General features: G+C 39.4%; 1 protein-coding gene across 1 annotated transcript; it reads left to right on the top strand.

Moving 5' to 3' along the window:
- The first annotated feature begins 689 nt into the window (after nt 1-689).
- LOC150076676 (NPC intracellular cholesterol transporter 2-like) lies at nt 690-17,359 on the top strand. Its single transcript, XM_090386977.1, has 4 exons — nt 690-1,050; nt 8,396-8,500; nt 15,707-15,882; nt 17,140-17,359. The coding sequence occupies exons 1-4, from the start codon at nt 975-977 to the stop codon at nt 17,242-17,244; spliced, it is 462 nt and encodes a 153-aa protein (XP_090243103.1). The 5' UTR covers nt 690-974; the 3' UTR covers nt 17,245-17,359.
- The last annotated feature ends 7,522 nt before the right edge of the window (nt 17,360-24,881 follow it).

Below are 24,881 nucleotides of genomic sequence, written 5' to 3' on the forward strand. Positions count from 1 at the left end.
TCAAGAAATTCGCGGGACACAATGTGTCCAGCTATATTCATGGGAACTCATGTAATTGATTCGCTTTCCCCATTTGTCTCATGGAGAGAAAATTCCATGCTAGCGTTGTATAAGGCCTTAGAGTATTGTCCCAAATTACTGAGATATAAATTCGGGATGAAAAACCCGAATTTCTGTACACCAGATATTTGGGTTTTTCATCCAGAAAACAGACTTGCCCAGACTAACATCTTGTGGCTCTAACTCCCTTGGTAGAAATTCTTAAAAAAAAGAGAAGCAAACTATGTTTGTAAGTTTATGTAATTAAGTCGTACCACAGCGAATGCTAAAAATAATTCAGACGAAGTTGTCACCAAATGAGATAAAAATTAAAAGAGAAGCATCATCTCCTTGTTGGCTGATTTGTGAAATGGGTTGCTGCTACACAGACCGTAAACAATAGCTGGCACGTGATCTTCCAGAATATGTTTCAAACTGGCAGTTGTGAAAATGCAGTGTGTGTGGTGTTACGAGCCATGAAGGATTATCCGCCCTGTCATTTTGATCGTGTCATGAAGCGCCAGTTATGAATGCTCCCTCGGTTTCCTTTTTTCCCCTTCATTCTCCAAACCAGTTATTTGTGGTTGAAATTTCCTGGTTTTTCTAGTTTTAAGCCTTCTCTAATTAAAAGTTGCAAGGTGTAGTAGAAGAAGATCATTGAGCGTCTGAAATATAAGCTCTTGTTGTGTTAGCAGCATAAAAAAATTTGGTTTGCTTTCTTTTTCTGGTTCCCAGACTAGGACCGTCTGTTTCTTAAAGTGGATATTCCCTCTCCAATCTTCACTATAGTAACTTTCTAAACTGCAGAGCGTGCAGGAAGTTACGCGCGTTTATTGCGTAAGGAATTCAAGGCCAGCACGTGAAATATATTGCGAACCCCCGCAGAGACTGACTGAAATAGTGTGGTACCTCCCTCCGGTCAGTTCACAACGAAGATGATGTTAAGAGTTGTTGCAGTTCTCCTTTCGTGTGTGTGCTTGTCTGCTGAGCCAATCGTATATGAGGACTGTGGTAAGTGATAAAGGGATCGCCTTGATTTTATTTAGCTGTTGGAATTTCTATTCTAAGAGGAAGGATTTTTGTTGTCAAGGTTTGTATAGCGAATAAGAGCGCGCCTGGTTGCATTTATAATTGTCATTTGCAAGGTCTGATAATAGTCGCAGAGCCTCATGCCTGCCTAGTTTGACTAATAACTTAGAAAACTTATTTTAAGGCAGAATCACAGGTGTTTGAACCAACTGAAAAACTATCAGGTGTTGTGAAGTTACTCACGTGGTACCCTGTGAATCAATGATTAATTTCCTTAGATTTAAACCTTCTTAGATAATAGGGAGAGTTTTAAAATGAATTCTTGAGAATTAATTTTAAAACACTGATTGTCACACTAATAATGCCCTACATATCACTGATTAAAGAATAAAAACAAGACAATTTTTCTACATAATTTTTCAAATTGGTATGCCCAAATATATAAAAGCACTCTATAGTGTAAGTGTTAACATACTTTGCTTGTTAGCAAATGGTTATTTTAGGGAATTCCTGAATGCCCGCAAAAAAAAGGGAATGTTTTCTGAATGTCTGAAGATGTAAATTTACTGCTGTACGTCTTTTCTTTGAAATAACACCACAGAAATCTGTACGCCTCAAAACTATTTCTTTGTTTGGGAATTTTTCTTAAGAAATTATCTTACATCGTGTCAGAAAACCATCCTATATACACACTGGACAAAACAATACTAACCTTTCTTCAGCATTGAATCGACCCGCTTTTGTTTCTAATAACCACAAGTGTGGGGTTCAGCATGTATTCTATGAGGTGTTTTAGTGCGTTTTTGGTCTAATTGTAACCATTCTTCTAGCAAATTATCTCATAGCTGAGAAAAAGTTGAAGGAAGAGGCCTTCGTTGTCGAATAGCTCTCTCTCCAGCAAATCTCACACATTCTCAATGTCCAAGTTTGCAGATGATTCAAAACTTGGCAGGGTGGTTAATGACAGTATAATATTGCAACAGGATCTAGAAAAGTTAGGCAGGTGAGCTGAGAAATGGTAATTGAAGCTTAATATTGACAAATACAAAGTACTGCATATGGGTAGAAGTAACCCCAGAGTAACGTACCAACTGTGTGGTACTACACTCAGGGAGGTGGAGAATGAAAAAGACCTGGAGGGTAATTGTGCAGTCAGATATGAATTTCTCTGAGCAATACAGACAGGCAGCCAGGACAGCTCATGAAGTTTTGTCAATAATATACAGGAACTTTGCTATCAAGGATAAAGAGGTGATTATCCCTTTGTATAAGGCAATGGTCAGGCCACCCCTCGAGTACTACGTACAGGTCTGGAGGCCTCATTTTAGGAAGGATATGGAGCTGCTGCAACAAGTACAGAGAAGGGAAAAAAGATTGGTGACGGGAACAAAGGAGTACTCTTACCAAGAAAAACTCAATTCTGCAAATTGCAGCGCCTGGAGACTAGACACGTGCGAGGTGATCTTATTGAGGTGTTTAAGGCTTTGAATAGATTGAGCAAGCGCAATGATTGGATTGTTTCTCTTGCTCAGACTACACACATTAGGGGGGGGCACAAATTCAAATTGAGAAAGGACGGTTGCAGAATGATGTGCAGAAATTTGCCTTTAGACGGCGGGTGGTTAATTGCTGGAATAACCTTCATCTGTTGTTGTGGAAGTTGACAGCTTAAATAAATTTAAGGAAAAATTAGACAAACTGTTGGAGGGAATGAATATGTGGAAAAGGAGATGTCGAGGTTTTTTTTTTTTTTTTGACTGATGCTGTATAAGCTTGCTCTCTTGCATCATATGCCACTATTAATGCTAATGGTAATATGATTTAGATCAGATGAATGTGAGGGCTAGGAAAGATGGTAGAAATCCGTGTCATATTCTTGAAACCATTCTTGCATGATTCTGGCACGATGCGCTGTTGCATTGTCATCCATAAAGTGGCCATCGCCTTCAGGATAAAAGTGTAACATTTTATCTTCCACTGATATCGACGGACCCAGTCTGTGCCAACAAACATTTCCTATACCACTTCCAGATGGTTGAGTTTTCTTAACAAGGCTAGCAGGGTCCATCGCTTCGTGAGATTCACGCCACACTCTCTGCCAGCCATCAGTGCAAAACAAAGTATATCGATATTCGTCTGACCACATGACTTTCTTCCATTGTTCCACTATCCAATCACGACTTTCTCGGCACCACTGCAAGCGGATTTTTCTGTTTTTCTCTGAAACAAAGTGGCTTTGAAATAGACAGGTGACTGCCAATACCCAGTTTCTTCAATTCCCTGCTCACGGTAAAGGTTGAAATAGGACAGTTCTGGGCTTGGTTGAATTCAGCAGTTATTTGCTGCACACTGGATGCCCTGTTTTAACGTACAGTCCTCCTCAAAGTACAATGGATTCGCTCTTGAAGTATAGTTTTAATGCCACATTTACGCTTTGGAAATGTAGAACAACCGCTTCGTTTCCAGTCTTTAGAAATCTATGAGAAACCAGTTTTCTTTCATTTTTTGAAACGTGGCTCCTGCTAAATGTACACCCACCTTTCAATGACAAGACCTTTTTCAAAGTCCGATAGATCACGCGTTTTCCCCGATTTGGTTTCAGATTACTGCAATTGAACGGCATGTGCAGTCTTTATACCCAACGAGGCAACACACCTCACAGTTTTCTTTACATTTATTTGCATTTCTTCTGTCTATGACTGTCTTAATGCAAACGTTCGTATTTTTTTGGCCAGTATGTGTATAGAGCCTTTCTCTGTAGGTTGGAGAAGGCATATTCATTGTAACTTTGCATGACACTACCCTCAAAAAGGAATGGTTAGTACCTTGATAGGAACTAACCATTCCTTTTAACCTACATTTGGTTTATGGAATCATTATGAAGCCAACTGCGCAGTTGCTATGTGATATACAGTTTGGTTTGTTGTTAAATTCCACAACTCGGCTAGAAATAGCAAGCAGTTTATGAAAAATTATGATCATTCTCTAATGAACAGCCCTTATTCAGGGTTCAGAAGCAACTCCTGTTTCCCAATAAATAGTATACTTACGAACAAACAGGTAAACAGCGAGAAGTTGCGTATGCGATTTTGCTGACGTAGTGAATTTACACAGAAGACATGAATGACTTTACTGCCAATTAGACGCATAACAAACAAGTTATGAGGAAACTCGATGATATTAGACTGGTGTCACATATTTGTGATTGAGTAGTACAGTACTGATAATCTGACAGAGCGCTTGATTGATTGGCCGGGGTGTCTAAACTAGTGATGACGAAATGGATTTAGCACTTGATTTATGATACCAATAAAATTAATCTTCTAATCCATTTTTAAATTTGCCTCACTAAACTCCGACATTCAGGACCGATAAATTTAATTCGTTACAAAGTCGATGTCGACACGTTGGTGATAAATACACGACATGGTTGAGAGGAAATACAAAAAAATACATAAATAATAAACGACTGTCTGCATGAAGCCTGGAAGGAAAGAAGTTAAGCGTCATTCGTGGTGAGGACGCATATAGTGTTAAAAAAGAAAGAACTAAAAAGGGTTCAGAGAAGGTGGGGAGATTAATGACGTGCATTTATAATGTAGATCTGTGGACGTCCAATTTTTACTCTACTTCTATGAGTAACTGCATCAGGGTAACATATGTGTTGGACTCTGTATCTGATCGCTAACTTTCTTTAACTAGTGCTTTTTAACTTTTTAACATGGTATTTATTTGTATTGAGAAACGGCCCCTCATTTCTCTAGGAAAAAAATTATTCTCAAACTCTTGCTCTACTAATTAAAAAGTAGAATTCAGCGAGAATCGTCCATTACGCAAAAAACCATTACCACTTTCTTCTATTGAATATACGCCCAAATTTAACCCATATTTTTACGTGCATTTCATGTTTTCATTTCCATTATAATTCTGGACTAAATCTGGACTAGGTTCTAAACCTTTCTCGAAATGTATAGTCTGAAATGAAAGCTGCAACCTTAATAATTGCAATTTCGCAACCCATAGTTACAATCCAAGATTGAAAGAACGACAGTTTGTACGATTCAAAAGGTTGAAAAATCTTAGGTTATTTCAAGTTTTGACTTATGCAAAAAAGCATAAATCACAGACAGTATCTTAACAGTGAATACTGCCTAACTGAACGTGGATGGTACAAATTTCTTGGTTGCTGAAAAATGTTTTCTTATTACCAAATTCCAATATGGTAACAAGATGTATTTATGTATTAAACTCCAAAACAACTAAGACTATGAGGCGGCAATGGATTGCGTCTGTAATTGTGTATTCTTCGGACAGTTTTCTGTTTGCCGGACGAAACAGCCGAGTTTCCTGCAACCCTCATCTAAAATAAACTAACTCAGCCAATTGTGAACAAAAAAAAGCCCCCTGAGATTCCTCTGGTCATTAACAGAATTCGAACTCGGACCTTTTTCGCTCGGTGTTTATACGAGTATTATGGCACAGGTATACTGAGATTTGTTAACAAGAGACTTGGAGTTCTTTATTGTCTTAAAAAACTAGTCTTAAACTACTTATTTTTTTCAAGACAAAAAAAAGAATTCTTTTCGTTTATTCTTTTGTTGGAAGATGGTTTCTCCATTCTCTCGTCTTGTACGATATTCACTACAATGAAGCACTAGATGAGACTTACCCTTTAGTTTCCAAAATTTCAACTTTCTCGACATTTTCAACAAACAGAAAACTGGGTCCAGTGGCGGCTCGTGACTCTGATGTTTGTGGGTGCTGCTTTAAATTGCCTTGGTTATAAGACATGTAGACATACACAGTAATACTAATAATAAGCAAGTTAAAAATACTACAAAACATTAACTAGACATTTACCATTAACAGACTTGAACTTTTATTTAAAAACAAAATCCATTCTTCGGTTTTTATTTGTTGAAAATAGATTAATAACGTTTTCATTCAAGTTTGGTGCACTGTTGACCAAGCTTTCCTCTATTTAAAACATTTCTTGAGCATTTAGCCTTTCCTGATTCATCGTGCTCGTTAAAAATGTTTTTATTCTTTTAATGTCGAATGGCAGCGTTCGGGCTCTGAAGAACCTCTGAGGCTCATCTGAATGGTCAAAAGAACTTTTATGAGTTTTGTAAGTTCACCAAGAACTTCAGCTAGATTATTTTCTGAGATAAATTCCAGAAAGTCAGTTAACTTGCAATAATTGCGTAGATCATGTCTGGTATAGAAAACTTGTAATTCAGTAAGAAGTTTTTCTCTTGCAATCATGGGATATGCCTCAGTAGTCTCCAGTACCTCTTCCATGGGCATTTTCGTACGAAAAATAACAAACTTCTCCTTGTTAAACAATTTAGCAGCAATTAATTGCTTTGTAAAAGAATATCTCTCACCTAAGTCAACACTTATATAGTCGCATACTTCCTTCGCTTCAATCATGAGTGTTTTTGAAGGATTTTTACAGTACCTTGAATTCTTGATTTTTTCATTACTCAAGATGTGAAAAATTCCAGTTGCTTCTTAAAGCGTCTTATCTGCGTTTGCTGTCGCTTGTAGTTCCTCCATGCGCTTTTTTAAGGATTCAAAATTTTCATAAATGCTGATCAAGGTGCGTATATTGAAGTTTCATCTTGTACGGTCAGGTCGGGCAACACGGTTGTCCATATGCTTTCTGAGAACAGAGAGACGCTGTGGTGATCTCGAGAAAAATGTTAGTATCGACATGTGGTTCGAAAAGAATATTCTTGAATCTCGGGTACTATTTGCTGCATTTCTCATCATCAGATTCAGTTGGTATGCATAGCAGTGAATAAAATGTGCATTTTTGTACACTTCTTTTATTTTAGCCCGAACTTCCCCTTTCTTGCCTTTCAATCACACTTGCACCATCAAATGCCTGAGAACCAGTTTTTGAGTATTTCCTTCGAGGATTGTCTAACTGATCTAGAATGCACTTCAATATTCCGTCTGCTGTTTGGTTTTCCGGAGTGAAAAAACTCCAAAAACGCTAAAAAATGTCCCCATTCAGTTCATATCTCAGAACAATTACCATTTGTATATGTTCTGAAACATCTGTTGTGTCATCAGCCATGACAGCTACGAAAGAAGCCTCTTTAATTTCTCTTTTTATTTCATCCTGGCCTATTTGCAGCAAACAGTCAATAATATCATTCTGAATATTTTTTAAATGCCTTTAAATGCTGCATTACTTTCTAAGTGTTTCATTAAATTGGAATCTAATGTACAGGCGAAATTTATTAATCCTCTGAATACTCCTGCATTTTTAGAATCATCTTTTTCGTCATGTCCACGTAAATGAATTTCAAACTGTCCACAGAATTTGATGCAGTCTATTATTTTAGATAATACCTCATGATTCTTGATAACTTTTCTGTTATGTTTGCAGATTGAAAGTCTGTAGGCCTCACTAAGCTGTTCTTTAATATTTACACTTCCTAAAAGCGACAGTGAAATCACATTATCAATATGTTTCTTCGAACTCTCATGTTTTAGAGTTTTTTTCTTTCATTCTGTTTATGTTTGTAAAGTCAATTTTTGTCCACCTTAAGTCACCTCCGAACAGTAAACATGAAAAACAAAACAATGCATTTTTAACTTCACAACCACAAAGCCAACTTTTCCTTTGGTACCATTCCGTTTTAAAACTGCAAAAATTTAAATAAATTGATAGTTCGTCTAAAGGTTTCAGCTGGGTAGCCTCCCCAGTTAATTGGATTGTGATAATTCGAGTATCCAACACAAAATAAGAAGCAAAACATACAGTGGAATCAGAACCAGCTTGAGGTATCGACTGATCGTGGGATTTTCCATGCATCATGATCTAATAGGCACCAAGTGCTCGAAAAACAAAAAAATATATTTTCTTAAGCTTTGTAATCGTTATGCTTTCATTCATTTGCATTCTTATAATAAATATAATAAATAGTCAAACTATTTTATGTTTTTATTTTGTATTATCCCATGTTTCCACTCCCCTATAGCATGGTACTGGAGACTGGAAGTAAACTTTGCCCAAGGCGCCTCTTTGCCTCACAACGGGCGTTAGGTAGCATGGGCAGAAAAGACATTATTTGCATTATTTTATATTCTTTTCCTGTTATCATTGCACGACTAATAATACTTCTATATCATCAGCAAACCCACCTAAGTATTCCTGAGTATCCCTAGGTATGTCAGGAAAATGAAATCCCCTCAGAATATTTTCTTCTCCTAAACCACTAACACGAGACTGCCACCAATCCTGGTGCATTAATCACAAAAAAAATGCAATATTCTTTAATTGGATGACAATTCATTTTTCATTTTCTTCCAGAATCAAAAGCCAAAATAACAGAAATTCGAGTGAGCCCTTGTCCCAAGGAACCATGCGCAATCCCACAAGGAACATCTGTTACTATTGAAGCTGATTTTGTACCAGGTAATATGTGTTCTTAACTGTATGAATTACCCATAATATTTAAACGTATCTCATGAGAGAGTCTACTGAACCACTTTTACAGTGAGCCTTGTCAACTGATCTAATGTCAAATTACTCACTTCGTGCTAATTTATTTTAAGTGGTGTTTATTTTATTAAAATTGTATTTTAATATTATCTAATTTTACAAGAGATTGGCATGAAGCGCGGACAGAATGTTTTATGGAATACCTTACTATTCTATAAGATGTTTCTGTAAAAGTCGACTCTAAGAAAAGTCCTAAATAAATGTAATGAATTTGAAATTAACCCTTGTTTATTCATTTATTATCGATTAAAAGAAATAAACTATACGTAATGTGCGTATAACAAATTAGGTGTGTGTATGTGTGTGAGGACTAGCGCGGTCAGGACGAACAGGTGTTCAACGCCTCCGGTATTTCCAGAGTTAAGCTATTTTCATCCCTTCAGCTACCGGCAATCCAGGACGCCCAGCGACCATCCCAACTACAGGCGATACTCGATATCTTTCACCCCGCAGACACAACCATCTCTAATGCGAATTATTGAAATGAAATTGAAGGAATTGTGCTGTCTGATAACCGCCTCCCACGCCCCTCAGGTGAGCAAGAGTAGCCCCCGAGTGTCTTATACCTCGTTTCTCAACGGGAATACCTAGTGAGGGGTCACAATGTAAACCTGTACACCTGACTACCATTCAAGGTTCCTCTTCGAACCGTTCCAATCATACAGATTGTCAATTCAATTACACAAAAAAGAAGACCGCACTGAAACCCAGCCTAACCCTAGTCAATCGAAGCTGAACAAAACACCTACCCCACGCAGCATATCCATACAGCCCAAAAGGATGCATACAATTGCAACTTGGCCACAACTCATCCATAGATGATCCCAAACTGAGGGTACCACCTTCCCAATCAGCAGGCCACCAGTCTAAGAATTGTGACAACACCCTCACTACGCTAATCGACAGAACACCCTTACAGTTACAGCCTATAACCTGGGCCTAGATTGACGCACTCGACAACTGCAATGAATTATATGGCAAATAATCAGCCAAAACACATCTCCCCTTCCAGACCAAGAGCAAGCCGCTCCTATTCTATAGGAACTTCCACCACCTCCGGGCTCCAACCAGTTAGCACTACGGGAAAGTCGAAAAGCAGCTTATAAGTCTCAACACTATCCCCACAACCAATGACATCTCAAAGATGTCATTGGCTGTGGTCTGCGGCTTTGAGAGATGAGTGGCAGCTTGATGTTGCAGTAGAACAGCTACCAGCTAAGCACCAGGACTATGCCTCCTTCAATGTGACTCCTAACTGCATCACTACGTCAAACGTCCATCCATATGGCCAGTTGGAGCCATCTGACGTTCCTTTTATAGGACAGCAACACGCTATAATGAAAAACTAGGAAATGCACAGGCCCCCAGAAGGAAACACAGCTGACTCACCTACAGCCGCAGTAGTGATCATTTCTCCGCAAAAGTAGACGCTCAATTATGCATTCACCTGCTTCCCTGCCACCTCCGTGTAAATCCTCATGAACGACAACTCCAAAATCTAATCCACCCAACTGAGATGCCTATCACAACCAGAATCACATCAAGGGTAACAGCACGGCCTAAAAATAACCAAACGACTAGAAGGAGGACAATTAAGACTGTCCCCTTACCCCCCTGGTGGTCAAACTACTTTATCAGAAAGTCCGCAGCTTAAATAATAAATTTGAAACCATGAACAAAATTTTGTTATCTAAAGAATTTGATATACTGTGCTTAACTGAGACCTGGCCGGAATCCACTGAGGATTACATTGCAGCCACGACCTCCAGTGGCTACAGTGCAGTACTCACATCCAGGAATAAAAGGAGGGGAGAGGGAACGTCATTGTTCTGCAATCATATAGGAATCACGCAACTCAGATGATTATGAAACGCTCTATGCACTGCTAATCGACCACAGAACACATGCAATTTAGAGAAAGTATATACGAAGCAATATGACCTTAGTCACTAATGCTCCTAAAGCCAAATAACAACAACAACTTCATGTACTTTTGTTCTCTATCTTGTAAACTCCTCTGAAACAACATAGCCATCCCAGATTATAGAAAAATTTATACTGGCAAACTGATTCCTTCTCTTGGTGGAAGGAACTAGAAATTTGGGAAAAGGAAATAAAATTTTGAACACGAACAAATTGAATCCTTCGTTTCAGAATTTACCATTTTCATTTAGAATATGGAAATGGTAAAATAGGTAAAACTGAAGTTGGATTGCGACAGGAGAATTCGTAGCATAAGGTAGTAGATGTTTATGAATTTCTATCAATTATATGATGGCGATTCTGATTATATGCTTCTAGAGTGCCCGAAGGATAACTCTACGATCGGAAAAAGTGGCCAGGAACATTTAGGATGAAATGGATAAATTCTTCGCCTTAATCCACTCTGCATCTCCTACCGATGCAACCGTTGTCAAACCTGTTCATAAAGGGCATCTACTTATCATATTTTAATTTGTTATCTATGTGATTTTGAAACCAATGCATTTGATTCTTGATCGGAATAAAGTTTTAGGATCATTATCTTCTCCACATTCAGTTTCCATATCATTTAGTCAAGATTGGATGCTTTTAGATTATTAGAGATTCATTTAGGGTTTTTTTGCGCCATCTTATAGCTACTTCTCAACGTTTACAATGAGAGATCCAGTAAATAAGTACAAAGTAAGCCAAAAAACAAAGAATTAAGAAGGAAACTGACCTGAGCAAAGCATTTATTTTTCAACATAATCAGAAAAAATAATTTTACACTTGTCCCATCGCTTCATCAAATTCTGGAAGCGTAAAAAACGTTGCTGTCATTGCCAGTAACGCACATTTAAGCAAGCCAAAAAAATAAAAAATCGTAGTCGAAAAGTTAAATACCGTTATATTTTCGTTTTCAAAAAAGCTATTCCTGAAATCGTTAATAAGGTTCTTTTTGATTTAGTATTAGTAGAGGCAAATGATGCAAAAAATCAAGCTTAAAAAACTTTGGCACATCACTTGACCCCTCCAATAGTTTTTCTAGTTCTTTCTCAAATTTATTCGAACTACCCACTTCCACAACAACACATGGAAGTTTGTTTCTATAATCAGCCACCATTGGCTGAAGGTGCATTCCTTGCACACATCGATCCTGCAGCCGTTCATTCTCAGTTTGAATTTGTGTCCCCCGTGTGTGTAGTCTTAGCAAGAAGAAGAATCCCATCAGCGCCGAGCTTGCTCAAACCATTCAAAGCCTTAAACACCTCAGTCAGATCTTAGTCGCCAAACGCTGCAATTTGCAGAAGTGAGGTCAGTGTTGGTAAGACCACCCTTTTGTTCCCCTCACCAATCTTATGCCTCAACTGGCAGGTTGCTTCATTTCTTCAACATTTATACAACGTGGCACATACTCAGATCTTTTAAAATAAGCCAACATCATTTTCATTCCTAAGAACAATTAAAAAAGGGTTGAGTGTTAGTGTAATGAACTTTCTGGCAAAGATTTTTGATACTGTCCTCCGGCATCTTGCCTATTTGTATCCATTTACCATAGATGCATAGTACGTGGATTTATACGCAGCAGGTCTGTGATGACAAATTTCTACAACGTTGTTATTGGAATGGTTGATGGTTCAATCCAGCAGATATTATTTACATGAATCTTGCCAAAGACTTTGACAAAGCTCCACTCCACTTGCTTCTTGCCAAACTTGCACACTGTGGATACTTGTACCCCCTGCACACATGGATAATGAGTTAGATACCCCAAGAACCAAAAAAAGCTGTCATCATCCAAGTCCTTTTGTCCTCAGAGTTGTGTCCCACAAGGTTCTTCCCTTGGTCCCTTTCTCTTCAACATTAACGATCTAACAGTGCAATCGACAACAATGAAATTCAGATCTACGCAGGTGACGTCAGAATTTTTAAGACTGTGAAAAATTTCGCTGATGATAATCAACTTCAGCAAGCAATAAATTCCATTGCTTCCTGGGTAACCCACATTCTCATTCTCATTTGCTGGTAAAGGTGGCTTAACTTTCAAGTATACAGGGTGTTTCAAAAGTTATGGTCAATAATTTAAAGGTGAACTGTACAGACTACAATATGAGTATAAATGGGCCTGTTGTACTGGGATCCATGGTACAATGAAATAAGATAAGTATAAATCCAGTAAATTTCTTTAATTATGAATACTTTGGAGCTTTCGAGACAATCGTGTCTCTTCTTCAACAGAGTTAACGGATACAGTTATGCGTGCAGTGAGGCGTGTCAAGGCACGTTATTCAGTTATTAAACTGGCGTTCATTGTTGCTGCAGGGACATGCGTAGTTCTTCTCCAGCGCTTGTCGAGGTATAAAACGGTTGTCTCCAAGACGGTGTGCAGTCTTATGCCCTTGTAGTGGTTCATGGCTCTCGAATTGCTCAATATGTTGAGGGACTCCAACCATAGGCGGTGGCGGAAGTGCCTGGAGTGGTCTATTATTTCGTAGTCTCGTTTGGGATTGAGGTCGTGGTGGGTAGCCCAAAAGTGCTGTGCGATTACGGACGGGTCGGTCTCAGCAAGGCGGATTGCTCTGTCGTGTTCCGCAAGGCGGTCTTGAAGACGTCTCGAAGTCTCTCCTACGTAGCAGCTGTCACGGTCTCTACAGGTTATGCGGTATATTACGTGTGTTGCTACCCAACACACGTACTAGACAATGCCTATTGCATGCACAAGAGCTCACAGTCCACCCGAGACCACCAACCCAGGATACCTATCGCCTACGTTCCCTACTATCCAGGCGTGTCAGGTCGGATCTCTAAAATCCTCAGGGAATACCGCATGAAATTTACCCTGTAGAAGCCTACGTTCTCTAGTCTCCAGTGTAAAGACCCCTGTCACCACTCTCTTCCGCAGCAGTGTAATATACCGCATCACCTGTAGAGACTGTGAGAGCTGCTACGTAGGAGAGACTTCGAGACGTCTTCAAGACCGCCTTGCGGAACACGACAGAGCAATCCGCCTTGCTGAGACCGACCCGTCCGTAATCGCACAGCACTTTTGGGCTACCCACCACGACCTCAATCCCAAACGAGACTACGAAATAATAGACCACTCCAGGCACTTCCGCCACCGCCTATGGTTGGAGTCCCTCAACATATTGAGCAATTCGAGAGCCATGAACCACTACAAGGGCATAAGACTGCACACCGTCTTGGAGACAACCGTTTTATACCTCGACAAGCGCTGGAGAAGAAATGCGCATGTCCCTGCAGCAACAATGAACGCCAGTTTAATGATTGAATAACGTGCCTTGACACGCCTCACTGCACGCATAACTGTATCCGTTAAGTTTGAACTCTGTTGAAGAAGAGACACGATTATCTCGAAAGCTCCAAAGTATTCATAATTAAAGATATTTACTGAATTTACACTTATCTTATTTCAGACTACAATATGCAAAAAAAGCCTAGTAAACATGGGTCCTTAAGTGAATTGAATCGTTTTCGAGATATTGCACATTTCTAGTTGGGATCCACCACTGACAAGGTGACCTGTACAGAGTTGGGATCCACCACTGACAAGGTGACCTGTACAGAGTTTGGATCCACCACTGACTTGTTTGTTTACGCATGCTCATTCTCTCCCTTTCCCCTCTCTCATGCTCTGAGACGTAGCATACTAGTAACTGTCAAAGGATAGTCAACATGGAAAGAGGTTACAACAACGAAGAGTATGCGGACATGCACTTCATGTATGGTACAGCCGACGGCAGTGCACTCGAGGCTGCACGTTTTTTACCAAGAAGGATTTCCCAGCCAAAGGCAGCCCAACAGGCGCGCATTCATCAGGGTACATCAACGCCTTAGAGAACATGGGCGCTTCGCACATGGAGTACGAGCAGGTAGGCCCAGAAGAATAACACCTGATGTTAAAGAAAGGGTGTTGGAAAGAATTGAACAAAATCCAGGAATTTCGACATGGAGGGTTGCTCTGCAAGAGCGTGTACTGAGTCATAGCAGTGTGTGACAAATTTTACATCGCCAATTACTGTACCTCTACCATATCCAGCGTGTACAAGGTCTCAGCAACGCAGACTATCCTCCCAGAGTGCTCCCATAGTCAGTGGCGGATCTTAACAGAAAATGAGCATTATCTCGAAAACGGTTAATTTGCGGCCTGGCGTTCACTGGGACTTTTTTGCTTATTTTAGTTTGTACTTTTTACCTTTAAATTATTTACCATCATTTTTGAAACACCCTGTATAGCTGGCGGTTCAGAAATTGCCATGGTTTCAGAGGTCAAAGGGTTCAGGGTTTTGTTTGCGAAAAACTGTAAATCTGAAACCACATCAGAAGTGAATATGTGTATCTTTTATGTTTCCTCGCTTACAAAGACTAATATACATGTTCAGGAGTCTCCATTCTTCTCTGCAAGACTCTGGCACTATCAATCATTGAATTTGCCTTTCCCCTTTCGAATCCACACACTTGTCACCTGAAACAGCAGCTGGGACAATTTAATTATCATTCTAAAAGAGTAACAATGTTCCCATAGGATTTTCTACAAGCATTTTTCTTTCGGCAAATCGGAATAAAAGGTTCTTAAATTCTGGTTATTATTTTTCCCCACATCCAAATGGATCAGAAATCCCTTCACGCACATATGCGTCAACCGGCAGTTGACGCTTATGTGCGTCAACTGCTGGTTGACGCAACCAATCTAACAATTAATATAAAATATTTATATTAATTGTTAGATTGGTTATATTTTATAGTAATATTTAATAAATTAACATTTTACTTATTAATATTTAATTTTTATTTATGCATTTCGTTATTAAATTGAACGTTGTTAATAATTTAATATATTGATTTAATTAATATTTAATATAATAATAAAAATGATTATCATTTATATTATTTATTGATATGTGTACTACAGCAGTTGACCTTGTAGTTACCCTGGAAACCCATAAAGGTGTGAGGGGGTTACTGTCGGCTGTGACTAGTTATTTTTCTTTTCAGTGTGCCAATGTAGCTTTCGTTTTTCCATGTTGATAATGGATAGAGTGGAAGGAATCCATCTAGGATCTTTCCATTCCAATACTCTCTCTCTCTCTCAAGTAATATTAACTCATTATAAATCATTACTTTTGTTTTTCTTATCAGAAAAGAATTACGATGAGCCAAGAATGCGTGTGTCGGCAGATGTATTTGGCACCATACTGCCTTTTCCTGGGTTGAGACCACTGACCTGTCAACAACTGGATCTCTCATGCCCTTTGAAAGAAGGAGAACCAAGCACGGCGAAGTTAAAATTGGATATCCCCGCGTACTTTCCTGTAGTAAGTACTATTGACTAACAACTTCTATTGCATGTGTGATTACTAATACTTATTTAGGTAAAATAACTCGCTAAACCATTTAACTGTTGCTTCTCAAACTTAATTTGATTCAGCAAACGTACTACACTCAAAGTTGAAGTTTTATTGTTTTTGATCGCGATTATACACGGACAGGACACTTTATTCGATACATCCAAGACACAGTCGCTATAATCTAAAAATTTTTGAATAAAACCAACCTCATAAAGCAAGAGCACCAAAGCAGTGGTTTGAGGAGATAATGGGTGATCAGCCATTTCCAGTCCAGACCACAATATCTGATTTAACTGAGCAGCAATGAGCACTGCTTTAGGCACATTTAATAACAGTAACAGATTTACAATCACTTACCTCCTATGTATAAGTATAGTGCAAAAGCATCAATAATACATAGCCAAATCTGAATTAACAGACTGTTAGCAAAGCGGCATCGTTTTAAGTTATATCTCATATTGTGAATACCTTCACAACGAGTTGCCATGATATTGCACTACCTTGAATAAGTAACGCTTCACCTGAGGAGAAGACTGATATTACTTATTCTCAGATGGATACCACCACCCAGACGGGTGGTGGTATCTTAATGCAATTAATAACATTCAACAGTTGGACCTTGTGTTTATTGCGGATTACCAATCAGCAAAGTAAAAAACATCTGCGCCTATAAGACTCAATGTTTACTAGTCTACAGATGATGTTTCCCGCCAAGACCATTAGCTTCTTTAATTAATAACCCTGGAATTGACACCGAGATAGTGATCGAAAACCTATCGGAACCAACATACCCTACGAAATACGAGCATATCCAACGTTGAATTTCGAAAAAAAAAAAATAAATAAAGAGAGAAAGAAGTTAGTGTAATTGTAATCCAATAAATTGTCAACGGTTGACCATTGCTTTAGGACAGTTTGTGAGTATGCTGATCTCTGTGCGAAACAGTGCTCTGCAGAGCTTTATTAACTTATCAGATATTTTTAAAAGCGAGCATCCAATAAAGATTAGAATCTTAAATTGCATATATAGTCCTTTTTATTTATCAGGGCCACCTTTAAGAAGGGGGAGTTGAGTTTCCGAATGATGGGTTTTCTGGTATGATAGACTACTGTTTGAACAATTTGCAGAAATAAATTATATATGTTTTATTAATTTATAAGTCATATGAGTTCCGTGAGAACGAAAATTAATCTTTTGTGTTTTCCTCTCTCTCCTCTCTCTAGATTTCAGTGAAAGCAGTGTTCGAATTGGAGATTGGCGATGAAACACCTGTTTGCTTTAAAGCCCCTGTCAGTGTGGTGAAACCTTCCCGAGAAAAGAAAGAGTGATCACTCATTTAAACATTATTGAAATCCTGTACTATGTACCTCACTCAAACTACTCTTATGTGCTTGTTCATTGATATAAAGTGGTTTTAGAAATAAAAGTTTTATAATAATAAAATAGCACAAAATTCTTATAAATCTCACTCGTTTTGAAAGCCGTGATGGTTGCAGTTTCCTGGTAAAATAATTTAAAATGATATCTCCAGTGTCCGGTTTTATTAGAAATTTCCATAGATACTGGAAAGCCCATCAATATGGAAGTCGAGAAATTTCTTAGCACAATCTACAGTTATTATTATAAATATTTTAGGTTTAGTATCACCAAACGATACAAAGAAGTAATCTTTTTCTGCATCAGCCAAAAATAAATAAATAAAATAAAATAAAACAGAATATTCGTACTATTCTCATTTCTACAATACCCACCATCCAATTCGGTTTTAAACGTAGTCAGATTCACTGCCTCTGCCACGTCGGAGAGCAACTTATCCAGGCCAATATCAAGGATCCATTAATTGCCCCTTGGATCTTGCCTCACCTCACCTCACCTACGAGGGAGAACAGACCCTCATTCATTTTATTCAGCCTCTTCAGCGTCTGATACACCTCACTCAGATCTCTCCTTAGATGTCTGGTTGTCAAAATTTTCAGTCCATATCTTCTAAGCGTTTCTAAACGTTTGAACTCATATCGGCCTTCAAAATTCCACTTAATAAAATATTACAGTGACTCGCTGTGTTTAATAAACAGCATGAATTTTTATGTCAAGTGGGATCGAAGAATTATGAACCAATTCTCCAATTTTACGTTTCTGTCGTTAAAAGAAAGGAGACTAAAATAAAGAGTTAAATTACAAGGATTTGGCATCATAATGGAACATTTATCCCCAGTTTCTTGACGTCCAACTAGTTGAGAAACACAAAATTACAAAAATCACGTGAATTAAATTCTCTTCTACATACCGTATTTTTGCAGCTGTCTTTATAATACCGCATGGTTACTTGTACACTACTTACACTATTCTCCAGTATACTTGGGTGAGGTGTACTCTTTATAAAGAGTGGTTTCAGCCGGATTGTACTGTAATAACATTAGCATTAGTAGAGGCGCATACCATGCAAGAAAGCAAGCATGTGCAGCATCAACCGAAAAAAAAAAAAAAAAAAACTCCCATTTCACCCCACCATTCATTCCAAATGCTTGCTCAGCCTTAAATTTATTTAGGTTATCAACTTCCACAACAAAAGATGGGAGGCTGCTCCACCAACCAACTACCCGCTGGCTAAAGGCAAATTTCCGCACATCTATTCTACAACTGTCTTTCCTCAATTTGAATCTATGCCCCCTCAGGTTCTTATTCTGAGCAAGAGGAAGAGTCCCATCAGCATTAAGCTTGCTCATCCCATTCAAGGCCTTATACACCTCAATCAGATCACCTCGCAGGTGCCTACTCTCCAGGCGCTGCATTTGCAGAACTAAAGCTTTTCTTGGTAAGAGCACCCCTTTGTTCCGCTCACCAATCTTGTTGCCCTCCTTTGTACTCATTCTAGTTTTTTTATATTTCCAAAATGAGGCCTGTACACAGTACTCTAGGTGCGACCTGACCTGAACATTGCCTTGTATAACGGGATAATCACCTCTCTGTCCCTGATAGCAAAATTCCTATATATCATTGAAAAGATTATGACCTGCCATGGCAGTCCGTCTGCAATGCTCAGCGAAATTCATATTTGACTGCACAATTACCACCAGGTCTTTTTCACTTCCCACTTCCCTGAGTGTAGTACCACACAGTTGGTACGTTTCACTTGGATTATTACTACCCATATGCAGTACTTTGCATTCGTGAAAGTTAAATTTCGTTGCCACTTAACTGAGGCCATTTTCCCAACTTATCTAGATCCAGTTGGAGTAGCATACTGTCTTTCCTGTCGTTAACAACCCTGCCAACCTTTGTATCATGTGCAAACTTGGACATCAGACTTGATATACCTTCATCAATATCATTGTTAAATATACAAAACAACAATGGGTCCAACACTGAACCCTGGGTAACTCCACTAATAACATTTGTCCACGAAGAGCAGGGTTCATTGATTACCACTCTCTGTCGTCCCCCACTCAACAATCCCTTTATCCATTACAGCAACTTTATTATCAAAGTTATTTTTGGCCTTCAGTTCCTTTGTGACCACGTCACAGTATCCAGTCAAATTGGTCACCAAGACCAATTTGATTATATACTATGACCTCCCTTTAACAAACCGATGCTGTGTCTGAAAGGATGCAGTAATAGTTTTATCTAGATGATCTTGCAATGCTTCTTTAACCAGTGATTCCATTAGTTTCCCAGAACACAAGTTAAACTAACAAGTCTATAGTTACCTGTGCCACTTTTTGAACCCCCTTTGTGAATTGGTGATATATTTGCACACCTCCAGTCCATGGGGACCTCCCCGAAGTCCAAGGAAGCTCTCATAATAAAGGCAAAGGGTTTGCTTACTTTCTCTGCTGCCTCCTTCAATATAACTGGATAGATCCCGTCCACCCCAGGTGCCTTTTTTATGTTTATCTTCAACAATTTCTCCTCCACTTTGCTCTCAGTTATTACAAAATCACTTAGCTTCCTGTAAAAGTTTTATAAACTTCTGACATTCCTCCATTGATTAACTCCTCGTGTATGAACGTAGATGCAAAATACTCATTCAGTTTATCAGCTACATGAGCATGATCATCTATAGTCAACCCATCTATGTTAAGTGGTCCAATCTGATTCATCCCTTTCATTTTAGAGTTTACATAAGTAAAGAACTCTTTGCTGTTTTTCCTTGCATCCGTTGCCAAAGATTTCTTGTAATCTGCCTTCGCCTATCTAACCTCCTTTGTGACTTGATTACAGACTAGCTTATATCTTTCCTAGGCTTCTGTGTCACCTGATAATTTATATGCATTCCATACATTTTTCTTCTCTGCAAAGAGCCTCATTAATTCGTCTGACATCCGTTTAGACCTAAACCATGAACAGTACTTCTTTGTTGGAATGAAAAGCCTAGTAGCCTCCAAAATTAAGTCCCTGAAGGCTTCCCATTTTAAATTCAACGTTAGTAACATCATCAGTTGATCCCACTGTACAGAATTTAAAAACTGTCTGAGACCTCTATAGTCACCTTTATGAAAGCAAAAGGCCTTCCCTTTAGCCTTGCTGGTAGTTACATCTTTAAGTAATTCCCACATTATTATTATTTATTATTATCATTATTAGCCATATGGTGCAAGGAAGTCTGAGGCTTTAGCTGCACCAGCCAAAAAAAAAAAAAAATTCTAAGTTACCATAAGAAAGAGAGAGAGAAGTAGAAGGGAATCACCAAGGAAGAGAAGAACGATGATATCCAGCTCAGGACCCTGGATGTGCCAAGCCCATACTCACCAGATGTGAGCCACATCAGTGCATTGTCATCACTGTCACCCAGTGGTTCCTTTACTTCCAAATTCTTAATGCATGAATAATCACTGCTGATAATCAGATAAAGAGTATCACTCCCACTGGTTGACTCTCGAACATGTTGCTGTACAAAACAATCATCCAATAAATCCACAAAAGGCTTGCTAGTGTGTGAATGACCAACCCACAAGTTCCAGTTAATATCTGGAAAGTTAAAATTCCCCATTTTTTTATAAGACATTCTGATTTACTGGCCCACTCTTTTTCTCTGCCCAATTGCTCATTATACATATCAGATTCATTAGGCCTATAACACACACCTACTCTCATTTCCTGTTTTAATGTCCTGTTTTAGAAAGGTCGGCAAATATTTCATTTTTCGCACGTTTTTTGAGACTTTTTTTTTTATGAAAACCCCAAACACGAAAGGTATCAAAACCTATAGTACTTAGTACCGTGCATGAGTTGAAGGAGAAGTATGGGGGAGGGGGATGCCAGAAACTTTACTCTAGAGACTAAACATGGGTTTCACCACTTCAAGCCTCCAATAAGCAAAGTGGTGGTATTTCACCGGTTGATGAAAGTCATCTACCACCTAAAATGCATTGGAAAAAAACATCGCAGTTTTTTGAGACTGTGATGCATTGCTTGGTTCTCTAGTTATTAACTTGAATGTCTTATCTCCAGCAGGTGATTTCCTTCATCACAAGGTACTGACAGAATCTGGTGGTTTTCCATTCCGACCATGTATCAAATCAGGAGCAAGCGGATATGCACTTTATGTACGGCTTGGCAGACGGCAATGCTCTGAAGGCTCGTCTTTTATACCACGAAAGGTTCCCAGAACGAAGATGTCCAGACAGGAAAACGTTTGAAAGTATCCATCGCCGCCTTTGTGAACATGGGACCTTTACACATCGTGCTGCCGACAGAGGACGACCAAGATCTACGACTCCTGACGTAGAAGAGGAGATTTTGGATGTTGTGCATGCCACTCCTGGAATCAGCACACGCAGAATAGCAATGCCACTGGCTGTTCAACGTTCGACTATTTGGAGAGTTTTGCGAAAACACCAACGGGTATCCGTTGCACCCGTTGCACCCGTCGTACCCGTTGCAGACTTACCATCTGACACGGGTACGACGATGACAACTGCAATTTGGCATCGTCTTCGCGAGTCCATCAGACGTCGATGTGAGGCCTGTATTCAGGCAGTGCACATTTTGTACAATTACTATAATGTGATGTGAACAGTTAAGTGCCATAGACAGACTTCAAAACTCGGAAACCAAGAATTTCCGGAACTGTGTTGATATAAAATATTTTATTGCCTACATATGAAGAACTCATTCCTGAAGTTATAACGTGCATTTTTGAGACACCCTGTATATACGTTACGCTATTTCTTATCGACTACAATATGGCAGCTAATTCAACAATATTAGCGCCAACACCGGGAGTCGTAACTTCCAAAAATCTCTAGTTAAATTCAAAATAAGAAGCTAACGAACGCTACTAAACCTATTTAATATATCTGTAAAACACAATGTAGTATGTTAATTAACGAAGAATACGGTAAAAATTAAAAATACGTATTCCTTTACAGCAGCCAAAAATCCACGACTCTTCTCTTCCGCGACCACAGCGCCCTCTCCAACATAACAATGAAGTTAGGTGGTGGTAATATTAGTGTATGACTTCGGTCTATTAGTAACACTACTAATACACTGGTGTTCAAAACTTAAGGACCAGTCATGTTTTCACCTGTATTTCCTCATAGGAGTGGCCTGGATATGGGAAAAGCATACAAAGGAACCTCGTGAGGTACCGAAATGATGAAGGAAACAACAACGGAAACAAAACGGTACAGAGGGTACTTTATTAAAAAATGGCAACACTGGCTACCATGATACAGATGCATCACTGCCAAAGATGGTACAAAGTGAAAGGATGATCCTCAGTAGGAGATATGGCCACCGCTAATGTTGATACAGGCTTTGCACCGCCTGTCCATACTTAGAACAATGTTGTTGATAAATTCTTCCAGTAACATCGTCCATTCCTTTGTCAGTGCCATCTTCAACTGGTGAACATTTTCTGGTGGGTGTGGACGTGCAACTAGGCGTCTCCCCAGAGCGTCCCATGTGTGTTCGATGGGACTTAGATCGATGGAACGGGCAGGGTAGTCCATACGAACAATGTTCTCACTTTCCAAAAGCATATCAATAGCTGCAGTACGATGGGGTGTGGCGTTATCATCCATAAACAAGAACTCGGGGCCAATGGCACCTCAAAACAGACGCACATGGGAAAGCATTACCTCAGTACAGTAGCGTTTTACAGTAACGCCTTCCAGTATCTGGAGTTGTGTACGTCCATCCAAGATAGCGCCTCCACCGAACGAGAACAACTCGACCGCCATATCGATCCCTTTCAGTGATGTTTGCGGGGTGATAGCGTGTGCCAACCTCTCGCCAGATTAGTTGACGTCCAGAATCGCTGCTGAGACTGAATCTATTCTCATCAGTAGAGAGTACCTTACCCCATTGCGCTGCTGTCCAATCCTTGTGTTCGGTGCACCACTGTAAACGGTGTCTCCGATGGGCAGGTGTTAAAAGGACACAGCGTACAGGCCTTCGGGCAAACAGTCCACCTTTGTGGAGTTCCTGGCCACCGTAAACCGGGATATCCTGCTTCCTGTGCTCCTATGCAGCTGGTTTGCAATGATCCCGCTGTCTGGTGTCAGTCCTTGTTGGCCTGTAGGAGTATAAGACGGTCATCATTGGGCGTTGTTTTTCGTGGATGACCATCACTGGTCCTTCGAACAGCTGCACCTGTCGTTCTGAAGGCCAACCACGCACGTGAGACGATGCTATGGGCGATATCCAACTCTGCAGACACACTCCTCGCACTTCGACCTTCTCAATTATTCGACCCGGGTAAAGTCATCTAGATGTTGTCTACTGGCCATTTCGTTGTCTGTAGCATTGTATGAACCCAATCGAACGTCTGTAGCAATCGTGCTCACCATTCGGTAATTTGCACATAACTGCTGAACTGCTGCTTTTATCTGTTCATGTGAGCTCTCTCATCACGATTCAAATTTTTTCAAGTGCACCAGCTTTCTACTGAACGGCCACAGTTATACAAATCGCCACAGGAAGTTTCATTTGATTTTGTGGTTGTAACCTTTAGAAATAGTGTTGGTCCTTAAGTTTTGCACACCAATTTATCAGGTACAAGGAAGCTTCAAGTTTCTTTGCATACCATATAAGGTGCAAGGAAGCTTCAAACTTCTTTGCCTACCATAAGTATGATACTAATACTTTTTTTTCACGAGAAAAAAAAGATGACTACCACATTTCGTTCCTACTTGATCCAGCTTACCTTTTAATTCCTGCCATCTGTCGGCATACTTTCCATAGAAGCAACGTATTATTGTGTTATCATTCCCCCTTAATTTGAAATTAGGGCGCCTAGTTCAAGTATCGTTTATAATCGCGATAAATTCCCTTTCATTCGTTTTAATGTCCTCTCTCTCTCTCTCTCTCTCTCTCTCTCTCTCTCTCTCTCTCTCTCTCTCTCTCTCTCTCTCTCTCTCTCAGCATTGCAGACATTAGTGAGTTTTTCTCTTTGGTACCATGCTCTGTTGCCCACATATCGAATTTAGTTTTCATATGGGCGCCCTATTGTGAATCCCGCCAAGTGCAATGCCAGTCTTTGGACCTATTGGATCTTCGAATTCTGAACACAAATTTTCAAGTGCAGCTATTTTCATATACGGCGACCTCTCAATTTCTATAAGTAAATGTTCGATAAGTCATTGGTAACACACCATGAACTTTCCTTACTGACTGTCTGCACTGCACATGGGATTTAATGCCTACCTGATCGCGATTCCAAATCCCTTTCTTTCTCTACCATTTTAACTCAACAGCACACTAGGTAGGTTGAGATAAAGAGGTTAAAGTTTCTATTTTCTTCAGTTAAAGTTTCCATTTTGCAACATTAAAACAAAACTGTCCTTATCAGATCATTGCTGGAAGCTACTGCCCAAGTCATTGCTGCTTGAATTGATCATTTACTTCCCTCCTTTCTATCTTCACATCTGAAAAATTTTACAACACGCCTTGTATCCCTTCTTCAGTTCAGAAAATTCGAAACAGGTCCGTGAGCCCTGGAAGATCCTACTTCTAT

Source organism: Mastigoproctus giganteus, chromosome 12, assembly GCF_048544385.1.
Source record: "Mastigoproctus giganteus isolate SK-2022 chromosome 12, ASM4854438v1, whole genome shotgun sequence".
Taxonomy (NCBI): domain Eukaryota; kingdom Metazoa; phylum Arthropoda; class Arachnida; order Uropygi; family Thelyphonidae; genus Mastigoproctus; species Mastigoproctus giganteus.